The sequence below is a fragment of the Limulus polyphemus genome, unplaced genomic scaffold (assembly GCF_000517525.1).
Source record: "Limulus polyphemus unplaced genomic scaffold, Limulus_polyphemus-2.1.2 Scaffold5774, whole genome shotgun sequence".
Lineage (NCBI taxonomy): Eukaryota > Metazoa > Arthropoda > Merostomata > Xiphosura > Limulidae > Limulus > Limulus polyphemus.
Window position 1 is genome coordinate 4,015 of NW_013671384.1, and position 23,265 is coordinate 27,279.

The 23,265-nt window shown below is 32.6% G+C and overlaps 1 protein-coding gene across 1 annotated transcript in view; it reads right to left on the reverse strand.

The window, feature by feature from the left end:
* LOC106472962 (sodium- and chloride-dependent glycine transporter 1-like) overlaps positions 1 to 23,265 on the reverse strand; it is a 44,510-nt gene that overhangs the window by 4,014 nt on the left and 17,231 nt on the right. Inside the window, exons 2-13 of the mRNA XM_013933630.1 lie at positions 18,817 to 19,003; positions 16,430 to 16,564; positions 15,552 to 15,695; positions 12,581 to 12,803; positions 11,830 to 11,962; positions 10,227 to 10,361; positions 9,702 to 9,805; positions 8,312 to 8,436; positions 5,368 to 5,480; positions 3,795 to 3,923; positions 2,759 to 2,858; positions 991 to 1,091 (exon numbers count right to left, since the gene is read on the reverse strand). Of these exons, the coding sequence (XP_013789084.1) occupies positions 991 to 1,091; positions 2,759 to 2,858; positions 3,795 to 3,923; positions 5,368 to 5,480; positions 8,312 to 8,436; positions 9,702 to 9,805; positions 10,227 to 10,361; positions 11,830 to 11,962; positions 12,581 to 12,803; positions 15,552 to 15,695; positions 16,430 to 16,564; positions 18,817 to 19,003 (1,629 nt within the window). The remainder of the gene's footprint in view (positions 1 to 990; positions 1,092 to 2,758; positions 2,859 to 3,794; positions 3,924 to 5,367; positions 5,481 to 8,311; positions 8,437 to 9,701; positions 9,806 to 10,226; positions 10,362 to 11,829; positions 11,963 to 12,580; positions 12,804 to 15,551; positions 15,696 to 16,429; positions 16,565 to 18,816; positions 19,004 to 23,265) is intronic.

Below are 23,265 nucleotides of genomic sequence, written 5' to 3' on the forward strand. Positions count from 1 at the left end.
TACAACTTTTACCCGTTGTTCTAGCAACGTTAAGACGGCTTATCGACTTCTTGCTTGAGAAGAATTCTAAGAAGAAAGTAAACCTACAGACATCGGTCTTGTTTAACAAAATCTGCATATATATAAAATACGCAGGGATTTCTTAATTTAATCCGAGTGTTTACGAGACAAACTATTGGAAAACCGGGGGATTGGATCGGCCAGAGCCAGTGTCAATGTAGAGTAAGGATTTGGAGCCAAACTGTTGGAAAACCGGGGATTGGATCGGCTAGAACCAGTGTCAGTGTAGAGTAAGGATTTGGAGCCAAACTGTTGGAAAACCGGGGGATTGGATCGGACAGAACCAGTGTCAGTGTAGAGTAAGGATTTGGAGACAAACTATTGGAAAAACAGGAAGTGGATCGGCCAGACCCAGTGTCAATGTAGAGTAAAAATTTCTAAAGGAGGAAGAATGACTTATAATTTGTCAACCAAAAGACTAAACTTGTTCCGTACATGTTAAGCCTTATCAAAACACCAAACGTACTGACATTATGTATAGTATTTAGCAAAGATAATCAAATATATGGCTTTAGTTCTGATCTATGGACGTAGCGTGCTTTGATCAAACGTTAATATCTAGGTCAAATCACATACAAAATACCTTACTTAACAAAGACGACTGATTTGAAAATAGTACAATATGATTGCTTTATTAGATAAAACTGGGATACAAAAACCAAGCCCGAAACGATCGGATAACCTGACTTACTTGAAGTTCTGAGAGAATATGCTGCACATTTAACTGGTACATGTAGTTGAATACCTTTGATATGCTGCACATTTAACTGGTACATGTAGTTGAATACTTTTGATATGCTGCACATTTAACTGGTACATGTAGTTGAATACTTTTGATATGCTGCACATTTAACTGGTACATGTAGTTGAATAGCTTTGGTGAGCTTACTAAAGTTTAACTAATTTACAATTTGTGAAGAACAGACTTACCAACATTATCAATGGGGTCGTTACAGTCCAAGAAACCCGCCAATAAATGTTTGGTTTAAATCCAATCATCTGAGCAATGTCATCACAATATCTATTAATACCTACAAAAAGGAAAACATCTGTTTTAACCAGAGATATGGCAAACAAAATACTATTTGATTTTACTAACACTATTTTAAAAATGCCAATACAATTTGTAAAATGTTTAAACCATGCCGTAAAAGAATAAGAAGTAATTTAGTTTTCTGAAACAGATCAGGAGTACTAACGAATGTTCAATCACAGAATATTACACCGCTCATACGACTTTGATAGACGCCAACAAACAGTTCAAATGAATTGTAATGTTGAAGGAATATTCGGGAGGAAGAATCTCTCATTATTCAGTAGCCATACAAAGTACTGAAACAAAAATTCGTTCTACTTGATAAGGATATTATGAATAGTGTTTTTTGATGACACACTAAGAAGTCAATGTTTGGTACTACGTTTTCAAGTGTACAATCTGTTAGTTAGATTTCACGCAAAGCTACAAGAGCTAGTCGTTTTTAATGTAATTGATAGACTAAAGGGAAGGCAGTTAATCACCCACCGCCAACTCTTGGGCTACTCTTTTTGAGACTATATATATAATATATAGTGTGCTAATGGGACACGAACCATAGAATCTCATCCGGCTCAGGAAATAAAAAAATTAAACACATTTTGGTGATTTTTATTTATTAGTTTAATACAAAATTAAGGTTTTCACATATGTATAAAAAAATCTAAACTAAAATGCGAGTAAAGCTAGATATTTCTTTTTAGATGATTGTAATAACCTGTTAACTAACCTTACATATTCAATTTCTTTGTGCTGTTTTTGATAATATCTCGTCTTAAGGACTTCCAAAACATAAAATAATTATAATTCATTGTTGAATTTTATAAACGACTAAAAGCAGATTTTGTTGAACTTATGCGATTATACAATCTTTGGTCAAATTATTTTGTTGATGGTGAAATAGTTATCTCAATGAAATTGTTATATTTCAAAAGGTATATACCGTCAGACCACGAGTGGACGTCATTCGGAGAAATTATCTTGATCTCCAAGAAAATCGGTAAAAACATAATACTGTGTTCGTTAAAAATGGAAAAAAAAATTCTTCTTCTTCTTTTTTTTTTTTTTTGTTGGTTTAGGCTTTCGCTTTTAGCAAAATTAGTAACTCCAGATTTAATGAACGGCACAATGTTTCAGCTTCAGGACAACATTTTCAATAGTTTACTTTTTTTTTAAAAACATCGTCCGGAAACTGGTCTCCTTAGTTAGAGAGCAGAAGTTATTTTATAAAGAATCTATTTGTTTGTTTATAATTAAGCATAAAGCTACACAATGGGCTATCTGTGCTCTGCCTACCATGGGATCGAAACCCGGATTCTAGCGTTGTAAGTCCGCAGACATACCGCTGTGCCACTGGGGGCATAAAGAATCTGTTCATGGCAGTGAAAAACATTTTGATCTTGCTATTATGAAATTCTCAAAAATCTTCGTGTTTTTTTTTTAACAATTTAAAACAGTACATGAACAAATAGATATATTCAACTGGTCAATTGGGCTTCTCAAATAATACGTATTCCGGACGGAAAGTTTAGCAAGATTGAATTAAAATTTTTCTTCTAAATCTAGAACCTCGGTTCTTCAGATTGTATGGATCTAAAACATTATTATTTTAAAGAAAATTCCGTTACGTACACCCTGGATATGCCACTTCGTTCTATTACTTACCATATACCCAAGAAATTATAATACATTCAAGGAGCCCAAGAACCAGAATAGACCAACCAGCAGCATAACTGTCAATAAGGGTAAAGAGATAGACTCCTCCCTGAAATACAGAACACAATTTCACAAACAACAAGTATTGGACTTTATTTTTGAACTCAGTAGTATGTGATCATATTAATACAAGCACTTGTTTTTCTCAAATTAATATATTGAAAGATATGTTGTCTAAGAATATATATATATATATATATATATACTAGAAATACCGGAAACGTAAAATAAAAGATATATGTTGTCTAAGAAATACCGGAAACGTCAAATACCGCGTTTAAGTGTATCAAATTGCCCGTAATATAAAAACTTGGCTGTATAACATTAAGGGGTGCTTTTTACCAAATTATTTCTAGTACCCCATTACTTTTAAAATCTTAAACAATGCTTTTAGGGATAACAACCATACCTACAACTGGAACTGGCTGTAGACGGCCAATGGTAGTAGGTATTTTGAATTTTAGTTTACGTACATGTTTACATGATTTTTATATCGTGCCGATATTATATACAATTGGTTCAATTTATAGTACTAGACCTATTTACTTTGTATTATTATTATGCAACTCATTTCAGTTTATACTCTTAAACACAACACTTATTTTTGCTTGAATGATCAGCTGCGATATCTACATGCTATGTGAATTAAGCCTTTTATATTCGTGAAGACTGTTAGAAATTCACAAGAACTGTTTAAGCAGAATAAGAAAATACTGACACAAATGACTTGGCATAAAAAGTACATTGAAATGTACATTATGCAATTTTTTGAAAATTATCACAAGGCAAATTAATATAACATTTATAGAGAAACTGAGACGAAGTAGTAGCTATGCAATATCTTAAAATCGTATTATAGCAGTACTAATGAAAGACTTCTATTTTTAAGATAAACATATTTACTTTTGTAACAGTATGAACAGAACTTCGTAACAACACTAAACGCTAACACAGTGTTTGGTGAATAGAGCGATCAAGTACTTACTTCTGCGCACATTGGTAAACCAATAACGAAACAGACAAGACATGTGCCTATAACAACCCAATGCTTGTACTTGCGAAGATTGGGCCACTGGTCCTGCACTGCTGTCACTAGGGTCTCACACATGGTGAACTATAAAAAAAGCCAAACTAAGTTGCTTGCTAATATTAGAGATTACATAAAATTATAACTTCAAATGGGAAGTCAGTAAAAATACAAGTACAGGAAATCAAATAAGGAGATTGTACGTCAGTTACAAATACACGCTTATTGTCTTTACAATTGGGTGAATCTTCTTACACATTCTACATTTCTATCACTTTCAACGAGATTGCGCTGGGCACGTGCTACCACTTCATTTAAAATTTCTGCGTGACTGGGTTAAACAAGATAAAACTTTAAGAAATTAAAACTCTGATGACAAACTTTATTTTATTCACAGCATCATTATACTGACAAACAATCTTATTTGGTATCTAACTGAAGGCATGTAGAGGCAATAATGACTGAGAAGCTGTTGACCGATTGTTCTCACTTCTATATAATGTTATACGGGTGATAACGGGCTGTAGCTGATGTCATTCTTAATATAACCTTTTTCTTAATGAGGCATTCACGGGGCATGGAAATAATAATAAAACAAATCTGTAATAAAATGCGATTTTCACCACTTTTGTTAATCTTAACAAGGCTCGTTCCTTTGTTATATATTTTTTTTTACAACGCACATTCTGCTGTCGAATAACCACAGTTCGTTCAAACTTCCAACTTTATGACAAGCTCAAGTCAACGATTTTAAAAATTGCACTATTTATTGGATTCCTTGCATTTTTTATATGGTTTTTAAAATCCGTAGGGGTGATTTTTCGAGTAATGTACTTTGAGGAACTTAGAAAGTTAGTAATAATTATTTTCTTTATATTCTCCTTATTCTATGTATAACAAAACTTTTTGCTACTTTTATAAGCTTTATCGACAACTGACGGTGAATAGTTAAATTTTGAATAACTCATTTGTCCTAATTTTGTTCAGTCAGTTGGATTCGGTTCATTAATGTAAAAATATGAGTTCTTGAACTTGAGGTTCACCTCTCTTTTGGTAAAATGTCAAAACTTTACTGAGCGACGAAACAAACACAAAAACTGACATTTGTTGCTGTTGTTTACAGTGAGCACTGTTTAATTAACACTTTTATCTCGAAACAAATCTGATACCAGTTCAAACCAAATTGATTGTTTGTCCTTCGCCAAAATATTCTTAACTGATTCTTCATTTACGAAGAAATCAATTTCACACATCTAATATAAAAATATTAAAAGTACACAGAGAAGCTAAGATCAGTACGAAACACGCACAGTATGTGAAACCCCAAAGTTACGAATGACAAGTAATTATCCAATCTAACACTTCCATCGTGTGGTGAAGTATATTTTATCATTTATTAAAGAACTAGTAATTTATTCTCATACAAAATCATGACAAAACTCGCTCACTGTTATACTGGGTTGAAATAATAGTTTTAAACAAAAACTGATATGTATATTGATAGGAGAGAAAAGGAACTACTAAAACTCACCTGACTATCCAAACCAAGCGTGATCAACATGAAGAAAAATAGAAAGGCCCAAAGTGGCGACACGGGCATCTTGGTTACAGCTTCAGGGTAAGCTATAAAAGCTAGGCCTTGACCTGTCATGAAAAATATATATATATTTTTTATGTGGGATAACTTGGAATCTAATATACAAATTAAATATTGATATAAAGAAGAAAGCAATAAAATCAGTTTGTTTCACAGTACTCATAAACAAATTGGCGTTTAAGTAAGACAAGTAAATTAAGTCTTAACTTGTTGCAAAAAACAACGGTTTTAACCTTAGGTACACGGCGAAGAGTTAAACTCTTATCTGTTGCAGGAAATAATAGCTCGAGTCTGTGTGTAAACAAAATTGGAACATTCACTAAAGATGGACAATGAATACTTACAAATTGAACTACAAAACTCATACAGTAGCACAGCCGGTCTTCTGGTATTAAAAGAAAGGCATTCCGAGCACTAACCCAATATTTTAATCTTCAAAGATTAAGGCCTACCCATGATTCGCAACAAGAAAATGATTCATTTCGCCTAGCATTACAAGAGTGGTGGTCAGATAATAGTTATAGAGGAGCTGGTGGTGGTTGCTGTTGACTAGCCCTTCCTTTTTAATATATTAGTTTAGAATTTGGGTTATTTTTTGTCTGACCGAATAGTAGGATTTGATCGTCGCTCTTATAGATCACATACTGTTCAAGTGTTGAGAGCTTTCTTGAGTCAACGAATCACAAACCACGAAGAATCGGAGTGACAGTCAGAGCTAATCACTAAATCACATTGCCCCCACGAGTAACAGGGTACAACTTTACAATGACGCAAAACATAAAATAAAAATGTATTCTCAAAAATGTGCTAATTTATATAAGCCGGTATTTGATCTTGGGTCGATTGACAAGTTGCAAAACCAGAAGCAATTAGCATATGCTCTAACCAAACAGGTTCCTATTAACTAATCTGGAAGTTCAGCAGATATAAGAATAACCCCAGGTTTCAAAAAGTTGGTCTTTCTAATGTTACGTAATCCATTTAGCTTGTGTTGTCAGAAATCCATACGTAAAGCCTCAACGTTATTATTTACTGCTTTACCATGTTTATCTATAGAAATAATCTTCTTTGCAGAAGTATTGAATAGTGTCATTTCGCTATTATGAATAGCGTGATAGAAACAGCAACAAAAAACTTATAATTATAGAGTTATTAATAACTTCTGATCAAATCAAGCTGTTTACATAATTCAGAAGTAAACTTGAACCCAATAATTAATGTATGATTTGATAACATTTTACTTGATTTGAGACGATTCAGGTCACCTGGAACATTAAATACCGATACCTATGTAGTACATAATAAGTTTACGTTATTTATATACAGTGCTAATTGAGGTCACGTGTTCAGTTTTTTTGTTTGTTTCATTTTTAGTATATTAGCAATATACATACTAATTCTATATATCAATTTTACTTTAAGGTACCCAATAACAAGTAATATTTAATGTGATACAACGTTAAGGCATACACTTTATATTGTAACACTATATTTATAAGGTGGTAATTACATCAACTTTACGAGACATCTAAATTTGAAGGAAGACTCAAAGTCATGGTTTGAAATGCGTACTTTTGATAAAGTCGCCTTTTTCAAGTTTACAATACGCATAGACAAACGTTTATATGGCCAAGTTTGGTTTAAATTTGATTTTTCATGAAGTTTTTGTAGTCACGTAATTTAAAATACGCATAAATATTAAGTCTTCGCTTAAATTCGTTTATAACTTATTCTTCGTTACCTGTTATGCTTCCAGTACATAATGGAATTCACACATAGAAAAGTTCATATAATTCTATTCGCCCGCGTTGTTCTTCCACCTTTACCTAAACATTTTATCATATCATACTGATTAGAAATATATAATTTTCCATTTTTATACAGTCTGAGCCAATACTTAATGCATCTTGTCTTATACTTGATAGCTAAGGATGGCATTCCACGTTCACCTAATACCGCTACATTAGTAGCCCTGTTTGGAGTTCCTAGGTTATATTTACAAACTATATTTGTGAACGTTTACTGTCAATACATAATCCTCAAATCCCTCTCACACACATACCATATTAAATACCTTATTTAACTAGACACAAAAACTAGTTGTTTGTTTCATGTATTATCACTGATTCCTTGTCCCTCAAAAAGTATATTCAAAACTATATACAGCTATTAACAAATGAAAGACAATTAAAAAACTTGACAGTGATCACTTTATACAAGCTTAACATCCGAGATAAATGTATACTACACCCGATACTGTTTAGCAACATATTTGAGGTACTACGCGTAGTGCAGCAAAAAAAATAATGTTTAAGTAGATAAAAAAAAAGATTAAATGAATACCATTATCTATTGATTGAGATATGAAATTAGAGAGTAAGTTAAATCTCTTTCTTTGAATTGCATGGATATTTTACATTTGGAAGTGAGATGAAACACTTTAGTAAGTTTAGTGCGAGTTTTACCCATTATGAAATACATTGATGTGTGGATAGAAATCGCGAGGATGTTAAAACTGTCCAGACAGTTAAGTCGCGAGGATGTTAAAACTGTCCAGACAGTTAAGTCGCGAGGATGTTAAAACTGTCCAGACAGTTAAATCACAAGGATGTTAAAACTGTCCAGATAGTTAAATCACAAGGATGTTAAACTATCCAGATAGTTAAATCACAAGGATGTTAAACTGTTCAGATAGTTAAATCACAAGGATGTTAAACTGTTCAGATAGTTAAATCACAAGGATGTTAAACTGTTCAGATAGTTAAATCACAAGGATGTTAAACTGTTCAGATAGTTAAATCACAAGTATGTTAAACTGTTCAGATAGTTTATTTCTACAAGTTAGACTATTAAAACTTCAAAAACAACCAAAACCTACCCGATTCAATGACTTCTTCAACAGGCACGTTCAGTGTAAAGGCCATGAATCCCAAGATCGAGAAAATAACGAACCCAGCAAACACACTTGTGCTACAATTTGCCATGGCGATGATTACGGCATCTCTTAAAAAATATATATAAAAAAGTAGGGTTATAGTATTCAGACACGTAAACGAAAATATGAAACATCTCAAAAACTGCAAAATACACATCATAGACGTATCCATGCTTAACTGAATTTAATAAACATACAATTTCATTAACTAGAGAACTTTTGGTTACATATAAATGTAAAACATTTAGTGAATTAACGATGCGAATGTTCAGTATTAGCTAAGAAAAAAAAAAAAAAAAAATGTATATATAATTACACTAATTGCTTTCTTACAAATAGCCCCCCCCCCCCCAGTGGCACAGCGGTATGTCTGCGGACTTACAACGCTAGAATCCGGGTTTCGATATCCGTGGTGGGTAGAGCACAGATTGCCCATTGTGTTGCTTTGTGCTGAATTACAAACAAACAAACAAACTTATAAATGAAATGATGGCTAATTTACGCAATAATCTTATTTGTTTGCTTGTTTGTAGTTAAACATAAAGCTACACAATGTTCTGCCCACCACGGGTATCGAAAACCGATTTCTAGCGGTACAAGTCCGCAGACATGCCGCTGTGGGGCCCATAATAATCTATATAAATGAAATAATAACGTGTGTACGTGCGCATCAAATTATGTAAAAATAAAATTAGAAGTAGGGAAGTACGGAGGACGTCACCATATGCGTAAGGGAATTGTGGGTATAGATAGCATTACGTATCGCATAAGGAAAAATATTTGGAAAAACGTTTCTTTTGTACTAGAGGTGTTTGGTTGGTACCACTTGTTGTGAAATAGGTTTAACCCATCTAAGTTAACCTCGTAGTCACTGAAGCGTACGGCTAACAGATTCGTTCAGAGCTCTACGTATTTAATCTCATACAAGTCAAGACCTAGTTTTAATACATTTAAATACATAGCACTGCCTTTACATTTTACAAATTTTATGCATTCAGATTCGTAACACCACAAAAAAACAACAACAAAATCTTCCATACGCCAAGTAAAGTTTTACCAACATCATTACAACTGAACTTGATCTAAACGTAGCAATCAAAATAAAATATACCTTAATATGTGCACACAATCTCTCTTTAATTTGTGTTTCCTTTTCTCACACGAAACAAAACATTTAGTCTACATTGCCTTCATACAGCTAGATTATGTTTATACACGACTTTCTGGTCAATACTTCAAAAACACATAGTAAAATAACAAAAATATCCCAATACAAAACATATGCAACTCTTATCAGTTTTGATCAAGATCACTTAGAAAAATAAAACACTACCTGTAACAGTTGTTGTTAAAACGGTTGTAACTCGCTAGGGTTAACAGACCACCGAAACCTGGACCTAACGAATAGAAGATCTGTACGGCAGCGTCACCCCAAACCTAAGATTGACGTTATGACTGTATTGACATTTTGTAAATTTGTTAATTTACGACTTAGTAAAAAGAAAATATTCAAACACGCTTCAGAAGGCTAAACTATTTCAAATGAACAAATGTTCATAAATTATTAACAAGACACATTGCGATGTAATATTTGACTAGCTATATTACAGGTACCTTTATGCTTTTATTGATTCTTTTGTTGTCGTGTTTATTATTTTACATCACTTATATCAGTAACCATAAAAGTAACTGCTGAAAGACTTCCACACTGGTACATCCACGTGGGTAACCGAAATATTCACAATAGTAATATAAGTTTAAAACAAAGTTATAGTTATCGATATGCAAGTACGAAAACGAAGTCCATAAGAGTTAGTGTTAAATTGGTTTAGAAGAAAAGTGTATAAGACTTATATACCTGAGCTTCTAATAACTTTTCCCACTTCGGAACGATATAGAAGTAAATACCATCAGCTGCACCATCTAAAGTTGCTCCTCGTACCAGAAGAATTATTAGCACGACATAAGGAAACAGTGCAGTGAAGTACACGACCTAATATAACACGAGAAAAAAGAATTTACTATACGTGGAATTAAGAAAAATGATCAAAGTAACGGCAAAATGATCCAAGAGAGAAAAATAGTTTCTGTTTTGGTAAAATGTGTATATAAAATCAAGATGTTCAAGAGTTAACCCGACTTTACATGAAGATTAGCAAGTTCTTAACTAAGTATCGACATACTTGTTTCATGAGAAAGCAAAGAAAGGGTTATTTTATGTTCACGAGTTAACCCGACTTTACATGAAGATTAGCAAGTTCTTAACTAAGTATCGACATACTTGTTTCATGAGAAAGCAAAGAAAGGGTTATTTTATGTTCACGAGTTAACCCGACTTTACATGAAGATTAGCAAGTTCTTAACTAAGTATCGACATACTTGTTTCATGAGAAAGCAAAGAAAGGGTTATTTTATGAAAAGTTTCAGTGAGGCAAAGTCGCATCATCATTTTAAAAAGGATTTATTATTTATATATGGAACACAGCAGTGAAGTAAACAACCTAATATAACACGAGAAAAAAAAAATCAAAAGAATTTACTCTATGTGGAACTAAGAAAAATAATCCAGTAGCAAAAGAATCAATTCTCGTCGAGCTAGGAGTTAAGAGAAAGTTCTTATTAAAGGGTTTTAATACAAGCAAATTAATCCAGAACAAAATGCTCCATTGTAGTAAAACACAAAGAGCAAGCATCTACCGTATTTGCCGGCGTATTAAACGGTACTCTTTACTCTTAGAGCAATGGCTGATTTTATCCCTCGTCTTATACACAGGTTCAAAGATAGTGTTCCAGTATACTTGACCAAAAATACGTTGTTCCTTTTATTTTGTTTGGTTTTTCGAGTAATGCGTTGACATCGTGCCACCTACTGCGTTACAATAACATATTTGTAATTGTATCATTTCTCTCAGTTCTTCATAACTAGAAGTTATTTATCAATTAATCAAGGTATTTTTGATTTTAAATGTATTGATCTCATCTGTCATACTAAAATATTGCTAATATTATATGAAACAAAGTTAGTTTTTCTAACATACACTAATTTTGTAAACATATATTAATAGTAGATCAATATATCTTAAGGTTTTGTATTTTTTCTAATAAAAAAGGAGTTAAACTGTGTGAAAACAACTTTATAAAAGCATTTATTACATGTTTGCGACTTACGTTATACCAATTGAACTGTCTGTAGCGTTTGAAGAGTATATAAAAAAAAACACTTTTGGTTGTATTGATTACTCCAGAACGCATGTTAGCACAGTCTTAAAAAATAACTTCTAAGACTTTCTTCATAAAAGTAACATCCTAGACTTGCCTGACAATAGATGTCGTCCTATACACAGAACCTCAAAGAAATACACTTGATTTGCTCCAACAAACTAGGTTTATACATGGTATTGTCTTATGCACCGGCAAATACGGTATTGCAAGTAATGTTTTATGATTACTGACTATCATACCTTTCCTGAGGACTGAACACCTTTAATAAGGCACAGGCCTACAATAATCCAGGCCAACAGTAAACACAGTACCAGCTGCCATCGTAATTCTCCAAACTCCTCCCAGGAATTACTAATTCCGAGCACATAATGTCTGAAGAAGTAAAATTAGAAAATATTATTAACCGACTAAAAAACGAACAAATTCGTTTCATGCTAAAGCTGATCGTAGCTTTGACAATCATTATAAGTTTACAAAATATCATTTTTATGGTATATCAGAAGAAGATGAAATGTTTTAGAATTAACCATGTTCAAACAAGGAGTCTGTTGACACGTTTTTCTTGCGCGGTAGAAAAAAAATTCTTATTTTCATTATCCAAATAAAAATTCCAACAAGCGGCTAAAAGTCGACACTTAGGACTAAAGTTTCGATTTTTTAATTTAATCTAAAACAAAATATAAATAAAGCTTATATTAAAAGAAAACTTAAAAACCAACATTTAAGTTATAATTTTATTTTTGGAGGAAACTTGTTGCAATACAACACAAATAATTTTTCAAATTTTGATGTCGTACATGTTCTACGGGCAACAACACGGAATGGGCTGGCTTAAAAGTGTTAGACATTCTTGTTACTTTCCGAATAACTTCAGTGTTGTATATGTAACATAGTCTACCGTTTATAATTTTCGTATCATCATTTTTAAATAGGTATATACTGAAGTAGCAACAGTTACTTTGAAACAGATTATACATATTAGTTACTTACAAATAATAATCTTCACTCGGAGATACTCGTTTGGTTGCCTTGGCTACAGGAACGTACGCTGATTTGTTGAGAGAGAGAGCCGTTTCGTTGATACAGTGGGTCAGGTTCCCAAATGTAAAGTTGCTAATTCCGTTGCAGTAGGCCTCAGCATCGTAACACGTGTTGTTCCAGTAGGTCAAGTTCTGGTTTAGACATTCTTTGTACTGATCAACGTTGTAACATCCTGGAAAATCTCGTTTACTGATGAATTTTAATCTTTATATAAGAACAGTATATATAATTTGCCGTACTCATTACTGGTTTAATGTTCATTTTTAATCTATTTAGGTAGATTGTTCTAATAGCAAGTTAACGTCAATTATTCATTCACAAGAACCTTTGGCTATTATCAACTGCAATAGAAGTTTTGGACACAGCATTAATTACGGATTTAATGAATTTTCTAAAGTTGTCTGTTATTTGGTATATCTGTATACTAAATTAGTCAAATAAGACCAACTTATCAATAATTTAAACACTGTAGGTTGGAAAACTTTAAAGAATTGAAACAACTTGTTGAAAGAAAGAAAAGGAGTCGAAGTTTTCGCTTCTATACTGAAGAAGGCCGCGGTATAACAACTGAAACGTCATCTCTTATTTTCTTTCAACAGGTTGTTACAATCCCTCAAAGTTTTCAAAACTACTATATTTACTCTACTTTAAGTTTCACTGAAACAACATATGAACACTTTCCAAATCATTATTATGAATGCCTGCTAATTCTTTCAATTACAGACTGATGAAAATAGTATATTCCTTATCATAACAGATAATTAAGCACAATTCACAAGAAGTATTTTGAATGACCCAATACATTAGCGGGTCGCCGTAGATACTAGCTATGATGCAACGGGAGACATATTTAGCACCTCTATATTTGATTCATGGCGAATTTCTTATCATTTGACAGTGTGATGCCGCCACGGTAATCTTATGGCTACACATTATGCCATAACTTTGTTCGAAGAAAAATGTTCTTTATGGTGAGACTGTTAAACGATGCAGAGACAAAGAACACAACATTTCGAAGAAACGATCTTTCAATGTGAAAGGACAGCAACGAACTCTCTGTGGGAACGGAAAACTCACACAGAAAGCGTTTAGGACAGCAACGAACTCTCTGTGGGAACGGAAAACTCACACAGAAAGCGTTTAGGACAGCAACGAACTCTCTGTGGGAACGGAAAACTCTCACACAAAGCGTTTAGGACAGCAATGAACTCTATAAACACATTTGGCTCAATATGGAGAAAAACCCTCATCCGCAGAGTGAAGGCTATAGCTATGAAAGAGAATCCTCTGATCCGAAAATCAATTGAGATGAAGCATACTTTTTGGACCAGTAAAATAATGAATAACAATTTGAGGTTGATGATGACTGAAGATTTCAGTGACACCTTGAAACTAAACAGCCATGTTCATAAGAAAAAAAAACAAACTAAAACAAAATATATCCCATTCCTTCACATACCTGTAAAGTTGTCTTTTCTTCTCGACTAAACGAAGCTTTGGAAACTGAAATCAACGTACAATAAAGGAAGTTTTGTCATAGCGTCCTTCTAGAAGCTTGTTACAATTGCCATGTTCGGCAGTTGTACTCAATCATGGCCATCAAATAAAGCAAGATCGACGATGGAGGAAATAATAACTCCAGAGCAACACGAGATCTGGAGCGCTGTTCTTGCAAAGTGCAATTATATGACAAGAATTCAAATTCTGAATTCTATGATACAACATTTTCATTCACATTTAGTGCTTTAAGATTGAGTGCACTACAATAATATTTTTTATAGCAAAAATATATTGTCCTTTCCACTTTATTGCACTCGTTACCAACCGTTTAATATAAAAATACCACCTCCTGTACTTTCTGGGATTTACGAGTTTTGCGTCAGTGATGAAGCCATATTCCAATAACCTCCAAAATAACCATTTCCAAAAAGTTTGATTATTTAGCTGATAATGAGCTATACAAGTAATGAAAACCACGCGCTTCCGGAGGTTACTTGTACATTATATTTACTTGTCAACATAGTGTACAATAAACATTATCTGATATGGCAATCTGAGTAATAACACTAAACTAATAAAACGACAAGCTGTAATCCATATGGAATGTAACACTAGTGATAAAATAGCTACAGAAAAGAAAGTAAAAACAAATCTAGCATGGTAAATTGTGTAGTAAATACAGACATAAAAAGTTACGTAAAATTAACGTTAAATTGAAAATAAGTATATTTCTTTCATTTCTTCTCCAGCTTTCGGAGTTTGGTATCATAAACAGAAAATAAATCGTTTTTAAATACAAGACGATTAAGTATTTGAAGTGGGTAAACATTTTTTTTAAAGTAGCTGTTTGATTTTGAGTTTATTCCCAAAGTTAGTGAACTGATTGAGTGCCGACTCTGTTAAGAAAACATAATAATAGTAATAGTATGGTTCCAAAACTAGTTTCCTAATGAATAAACTCAATCTTTCACCTTTAAAATGTTGTTAAGATATGATTAATAGTTGATAAAGAAAATTCAGCATCAAGTTTTCAACAGTACAGTCATAATTAATGTAAAGGCGTTTAAATACAGCAACTCCAGTAAATATCTATATTATACAAAGCTTAAATGATCTTCATTGAATATTACAGAACAAATTTTTGTATATTTTTGATATCAAATAATGAAGCTTAAACGTGTCAGTGAGTAGTGAAACTACTCTAATTCAACTCAGAAAGGCCAGCCACAATGACAACAATGGCGTAATCAGCATAAGCCAGGCAACAGTGATGGTCTACCCTAAACACCAACCACGTGCTTGAACGCCAGCTACTGTAATAACAATAATTATTAAAAAAAAAAATCCATAAATGTTTTGCTTTAGGCTAACCTATTAGTTTATATGTACTACTAGAAATCTAAAGTTACAGAGTACTCACTCATTGTGTTCCACTCGTTTCCACAGAACTCCCAGCCCAACTGACTGGTAAAGGATGCGAAAGTGTAGAAGAGAGTCCAGGCGATAATCATATTGTAGTAAAGGACCACAAGAAAACTGATTATCAGCATTGCATATCCAATTCCTAGAATGAGAAGATTGTTGCAAGCACTGATAAATTGAGTTACGATTTCAAACATGTGTGTGTTAATATTGATGTTGAACACTAATTTCTTTGGAAACGCAGAAGTTTTGGGTGGTAATCATACATATAATCTTTTAGAGGTAAGTATAGCTGAACATTTATTTGGTTAAATAGCAAAATGAATATTACTTCAATCCAGATAAACACAATGTTAAATTAAGTTATGTAACAAAGCAGAATTAGCGTTCACCTTTTCAGTAACTAAGTGAAAACGAAATTACCTAAATCGATAAATTCGGTTGAAAAATTATACAAATATTTACGTTTTGCATGTAAACCAGGCACGAAAATTCCAAACCAGTGATTAAATACGGTCATTTTGTTATTTAATTCATATATATCAATATAACGGAATGGTAAAATGCTGGTCAGAAAGATATTTATTTTTCAAATGTACACATAATAATGATAAAATGTTCAAATATAAAACAAGTAAATAAAAACTGTTTATTTTATGGAATTTTACAAGATACTAATGTTATATACCAATCTGCATCGTATTCAAACAACCCGATAAATGCATAAAAAAATGTTTAACTTTAATTTTATCAAGTGAAAACTTGATTCTGGGATATGCCACATCAATTTATAGACATCAAATTATATACAGCTTATTACTTTCTCGTTACTGTACAGCAACAGAGTTTGTCAAGAGCTAAAGACTGAAATATTACCGTGAAAAATGGGTACCATGTGGCGAAAGGCAATATTGGGACCTTGGCCATGGAATTGTCCAAGAGACAACTCCAGGAAGAAGACGGGTAACCCGCATAGTGAGAGCATCAAAACATATGGTACAAGAAATGCCCCTATAGATAAAAGATAAAAGTTAAAACTTCCAAGTTTTACAGTAGTTACAACACAATTCAAATATTTTTGACTCACCACAAAATTTATTTTAAATTTTACTTTAGACAAACTAAAATAGTTTAAGTTTATAAATAAAATTATCTTATAAAACATTTGGTAGAAAAACAACAACAAAATACGAAACATTATCCTTTAAGATTAAATGAACTAAATATAAAATAATATACAACTCAACGTTAAAAGGGGTACAGAATTAAGAACATTTTTAAGTAAGGGCAATCTCTGGCCTCCAAAAAAATTCATTCTAGTTGTTTCGACATCAACAGGAGTAAATTAGAAGACATGATAGAGGCATATCAAGAATACTTTTTTTTTTTTTTAGTTAGGTCACGTGACCTGTGTTTTAGTTTACAATTCAAGCATAATTATTACAGGAGGTCACGCCATATTCTTACAGATATTCGCCAGACCTTCGTCTCTATATAATAATTCATCATTTTTACTCAAGAATACTATTGGCTGTAAAACCTTTTGATCAAGCCAATAATTACAGTTTTTTTTCAATAATGCCGTATGTTGTGCTTTATGTACATGTTCTACTATGGTAACATTATCAATGTTTTTTGTTCCCCTTATGCTCTGTTTGAAATATTTTTGATTACTTTTTGTGTGTCCAATGAAAATATTTCACATCCACTTTTATAAATTTCAGCTTTCTCCATTAACTGTATATTGTATTTAGTATTACCTAAATTTGATCTATCTTATCGGTTTAAAGATAAGGGTAAATTATTTGTTGTTTTTAAAAATACTTTAAATAAACTAGTTAAACCTGAAACATATGGCAAAATTAAACTTTCCATTTTAATCTTACCATAACTAGGTTTAAAAAAATACTTTGATCCATTATTACAACATTGGTGAATTTCTTAATTATTTTATTTACAATATTCGGGTTAAATCCTCTTTCAACTGCTATACATTTCATTATCATCAATTAATTTCTTAAGTTACCCAATTTAATTAGTTTTCTTATTGTGATTTATTTTTCCCGTATTTCTGATCCAATTCATATATTTACTTATTAATATCTCCCATTTTCTGCATCCAAGTAAACCTTTTCCATTCATAGATTTACTTATTAATATCTCCCATTTTCTGCATCCAAGTAAACCTTTTCCATTCAATCCAACGTTCTTCATAATTTCCTTTCTAAATGTAGTCGATACCATATTTTCTTGTTTGGCTATGACACTTCTTTTCTGTTGAATCGTAATGCACATTATCTGTTGTTTTACACATGATGATTCACTTTTTTACCTTTGATATTACACTTCACTTGTATACATTTTGGAATTTTGGAAAACCTTCTTTCTTTTACATCTCATCAAAAATTTAGTTGAGATATCCATATTTTTAATTTACTCCTTTGTCTTTCAAACTTGTGGGTTCTGGTTTCTAGTACCGTTTCTTGACACTTGCGCATAAATGTTAAAATAATTAACAACAAAAACGTTAAATTGGGTAGAACCTTGGAAACAATAAAAAGTATAAAATATCATGAATTACTAAATAGAGACGAAGGTCTGGGCGAATATCTGTGTACAAATGTGGCGGGATCTCCTCTAAAAGTTATGCAGGAATTGTAAACCAAAAGCATAGGTCACAAGACCTAGTTCTAAACGGGTTTATTATAAACATGACACTTCCATGTCTTCTAATTCACTCCTGATGATGTCGTTGTAACGTCGAAGCATGTAGAATGAACCATTGAAAGCCACATATTGGCCTTAAAATATTTTAACGTTGTGTGTTATTTATTATTTTAATATTATACACAAGTGTCAAGAAACAATACTAAGGCAAATATATTGGAAACTTATGAATCTTTATTTAGACAAATATTAAAATATCAGATGTTCGCTGCTCCTCCTACAGTAAAAGTTAGGTTGATGTTCATGTATTTGCTTTTATATCTACAGTAGTGTTTCCCAAAATATGAGACGCGCAACCCTGGGGGACGCGAGTGATTAGGATACAGACAATAGTGCAAAATTAAGAGTTTTGTATTTTCATTAAGGAAAATATATTAAGAACTTAGTATAACACATATAGCATTTTAATGTGTATTCGTGTATTACATTTCGTCACTTAACTCGCTCTCTCACTCATTAAAAAAAAAAAAAAGAGGAAGCGCAAGAAACTATATTTATTAAAGTTTGAATCTACAGTCAAAAATATAATTACATACCTCCGCCATTTCTGAAACAAAGATACGGAAACCGCCAGACGTTCCCGAGTCCAACAGCATACCCCAAGCAAGAAAGAAAGAAGTCGAACTGGTTCGTCCAGCCTCCGCGGTGTTCATTTTCTGACTGTCCAACGTCTAGAGCTTCAATGCTTCCATTAACGTGACTTTTTGTCCATGAATTGGCGACCTAACGACAGATATAAAGGGTTGCTCTTGATAGTGACTAGAAGTTCTTATTGTACTATTTAAAAATCCAATTGATGTTTTTCATGATATTACAAGCATGTGTCATTGTGAATATTATTGTACTTATTATATGTAAAGTTAGTCACTGTAATTGTAATAAAACTATGTTGGAAGGACAGAAAAATACATTATTAATTCCAATCGAGATGAGTAAGCACTATTTCATGTACTTAAGGGAACATTCAGTGATTTGAAAATTGAGCGAAGACAATAAATTACCAGCTGCTTAAAAATGAGAAACACGTATTCTCAGATAAAACTCATTTAACAAACCTTTATTAATATTATTTTATATTACTTAAGTTAAAACAAAAGTCTGAAAATCCTGATCTTGGACTAGTAGAATTTGGCTTTAATGGATTGCTCCTGCTCGTTTCTAGAGAGGGACGACGTTTCGACTTCCTATACCGAAACGCCCCTCTTCGTTAATTAATGCATTATAACAATCAGTATACTCGAGTACAACATTCCATCGTATACACTTACTATGGAGATTTCCAGCTCCCAAAAACAGTGTTTATTAACCACTATGGTGAAGTAAAACGGACTCAACCCCTATACATATTTAATATTATCATTATTCCATCATGTGTACATATGATTTAACTGAAATAAAAGTTGGACAAAAATAAAGCTAATTAATTCGAGGTTTTAAACTTTAGAAACAGCTTAAATCAGGAGTGGAATTTTTTCATGAGAAACATTAAGTATTTCGTTGGAACAATTTTTACAAACAATAACTAGTAGACTTTTAAGGGTTATTATTATTTTATGTTATTTGTATTACGTTATCTATCTTTTTAAAAAGCAGAAAGAAATATTGTTATTTACATAAATGTTCTAGCATTTTCTTTTCGAAAAATGTTTCGAGTATATTATTACTGAACTCAATTAACACCCTTAAAAAACTGAAAGGGTTTGTGATATAACAGATAAATAATAGTTTGCTCACTTTAAATAAAAGGAGATAGCGTTTATTTCAGATTTTATTAATACCAGAAACCCATATTTATACCTCTTCCTTTTGAAAGAAATACTTAACGTACGCACGCACATTTATTTCCTCGGCACGGAGTTGGTCCTTTGCTAAAGCAGAGCTATGAATTTCGGAGCAGAGCGAGCCGGGTTAAAAATCCGTGGGATACCATAAAATATCCTCTCCATCCACCCTAAGCAGTGCAAATAACCCCTTAATATGCAGAGTGGGTGGTGGGGTTCTGCTGGCTGGTTCGCTTTCCGTTGGTCAGTAGTTCAAAATTAGGAACGATGAAACAGGGCGAAGTTCTTATGTTCCATAAGGAAGGAAAACCAGCGAATACCCTCGAAAACTACAGAGCGGCATGTCTAACAAGCAATCTAGGAAAACTACTTGAAAAAAAATATAAATAATAGACTCATAAACTACCTGGAAACTAAATTAATACTCCCGGAAATACAAAATGGCTTCCGAAAAGCAAGACAAACAATAGATCATCTCATAGGATTAACGAAAGAAATAATACACGGCTTTATTAAAAAAACAAAACAATGTACAGTCGCATCCTTCCTAGATGTTGAAAAGGCATTCTATAAAGTATGGCACAACGGACTCTGATCCAAACTGTCCAAATTGGGACTCCCCATAATAATTATCCGCTGGGTTTCTAGCTTCCTGGAAGATAGGAATATCAGAGTAAATGTTGAGGGCACCTACTCCGAGTGCTGCACTCTGGAGGCGGGTGTCCCTCAAGGAGGAATACTTAGTCCTACCCTATTTATCATGTATGTCAGCGACATACATCTCAAAGACACAAACACACTTTTTTGCTCACAGTTCGCAACATACAATATACAACCACTGCTAAACGAAACAGAATTGTACTGTACTAAGTGGAAAATTAAAATCAATGTGCACAAAACAAGTCATGTTATTTACAAATTCGTTCAAAACAAGCAAATTAATACTACAGTTATATCTCGCCGGGACTATCTTACAGGCAGCAACATCAGTAAAATTCTTATGGATTACATTTGACTCAAAATTAAACTGGATACCACACATTAGTAGCATCAAACCAAGAATTTGGAAAAGAGCAAGTTACCTTCGGAGTCTGACTAGCAACAAACAAGGAGCTTCACCAGAAAACCTATTAAACATTTACAGAACATACATGAGATCAGTTGTAGATATGTCTGTATAAATATGTCAAAACACACATCAACAAACTACAGCAAATACAAAACTATATTTTAACGAAAGCATATAGAGTCCCATGATAAACAAACCCATTATTTCTTCTCAACTTTCAAACATGCCAACACTATCAGACAGGCTCCTAGATAGCTTGCTTCAATATTAAAAGAAAAATATGAATAAAAATGCAAACTAAAGTTACATAATACATGAAGACCCAAGCCCTAAGTACCTCTCTCTCCTCTAAACATCATAAATAAGAAACTTACAGGTAAAACAGTGCTAGGTTAATCGATACCTAGACACAAACGTAGCTCTACTCTAAAATGCTATTTGTATGTATGTATGTATGTGCTTACCAAAAGTGCTTACTAAAATTTATTTTGGTATAGAAAACCAAACAATGTAAAACATTTAAACATCGAGAAAGGAAGCGTCTAGACACGCACTTCCAAACCTATGATGATCATGGTTATATAAGCTATGAAAAATCAGCCCTAAAGAAATACAGCAATAATAACACCAAGTTAAAATTTATAATTTGGGGAATTATAAGATATACATCTCGGGTTTTAAGGAAGCATAACATCGTCTATCAGACACAACTTCAATTCATATTGTTAAAAAACAACATAAAACAACAGTGACTGTTCTAGGCATCACATGTTGCCATTTTTTCGTTGTTTGCATCTAGTTGTGAGAGTGCAAGTGCTAATGAAGAATGACAAAAAGAAATAAAACTATAACTTACCACTGGAAGTACATAAACTAGAAAATAAAATTGTGCTATAAAAAATCTTAATATCGCCAGAACTGTTGTAAAGTTTAAATATCAAGCTTCAAATACACAAATAAAAGTATATTCCAACGGAGTTACATTAAATAAAGTAAATTAGTAAGATATGTTTGATCTGTAATAACTGCTTTTAATACTTTCCAAATCACGTAAAGCAATCTCATTATTATTATTCATAAACCAAAAATTATGTTTGTCACTATCAGTTTCTTTAATTTTATGTCGTAATACGTTAAGTACTGTATTACGTATTACAATTTCGAATGGTCTGAAATCGAGTGAAACGATAATTTAAACTTAATAGTTAAATAAATGCTGATATATCTCCGATTTACGATATTTGCCAACAAGATTAATACACACAGTTTTCTTCTTTAATACAAATATGTTTAATATACAGACAACAATACAATTTACAATAACAGTTATTACAAATAGTTATTACTGTGGCAAATTTATTATTATATATTTATTTTAATATCAACGTTTGTTTAGTTTAAATCTATATTTAGAAACATACATAGCTTATACTTTTAAGTATGTGTTGCGAAACTCCCGCCTATTCTCCAAAGTTGTAGAAGATTCTCGAAAGTAAGAATCAACAATACATGTATGTACGGAAACGCTTAAATGTAGAGTCAGTATTGTTACGTAGCCCCCAGTGGCACAGTGGTATGTCTGCGAACTTACAACGCTAGAATCATGGTTTCGATACCCGTGGTGGGCAGAGCACAGATAGCCCATTGTACAGCTTTGTGCTTAATTACAAACAAACTGTTACATAAAACTGAAATTTCGAGAAAGCCTCCACACGCCTATAAATATAACCAACACGACACGCCAAAAAAGGAGTATCTATTATTAGTTTGCTATAGTCAGTGTGCTAAAACTTCGGAAGCTATAACTGTGATTGTAATAACGATTATCAATCGAAAAACTTCAGGTATTTGACCAAGAGCATTTACAAAGTATTTAACTTCAGTGGATTCTTAATGGACATTAGTATTTTTACGGAAACATTACCAAACGTCATCCGTGGAAAACTCGGCGTGTGTGGCTGATGAACAACGAATGACAAAGCTAGCTAGCTCCCTGTTTAGTGAATTATACCTACATCAATTCGTAACTAACTCGCTCATCGTGAACCCTCGATAAGATATTGAAGAAGTTCTAGACTAAAAAGAAGACTTTATATTGCTTGTAAGTTTGTGAAACTTTTGTTTATAAATCATTG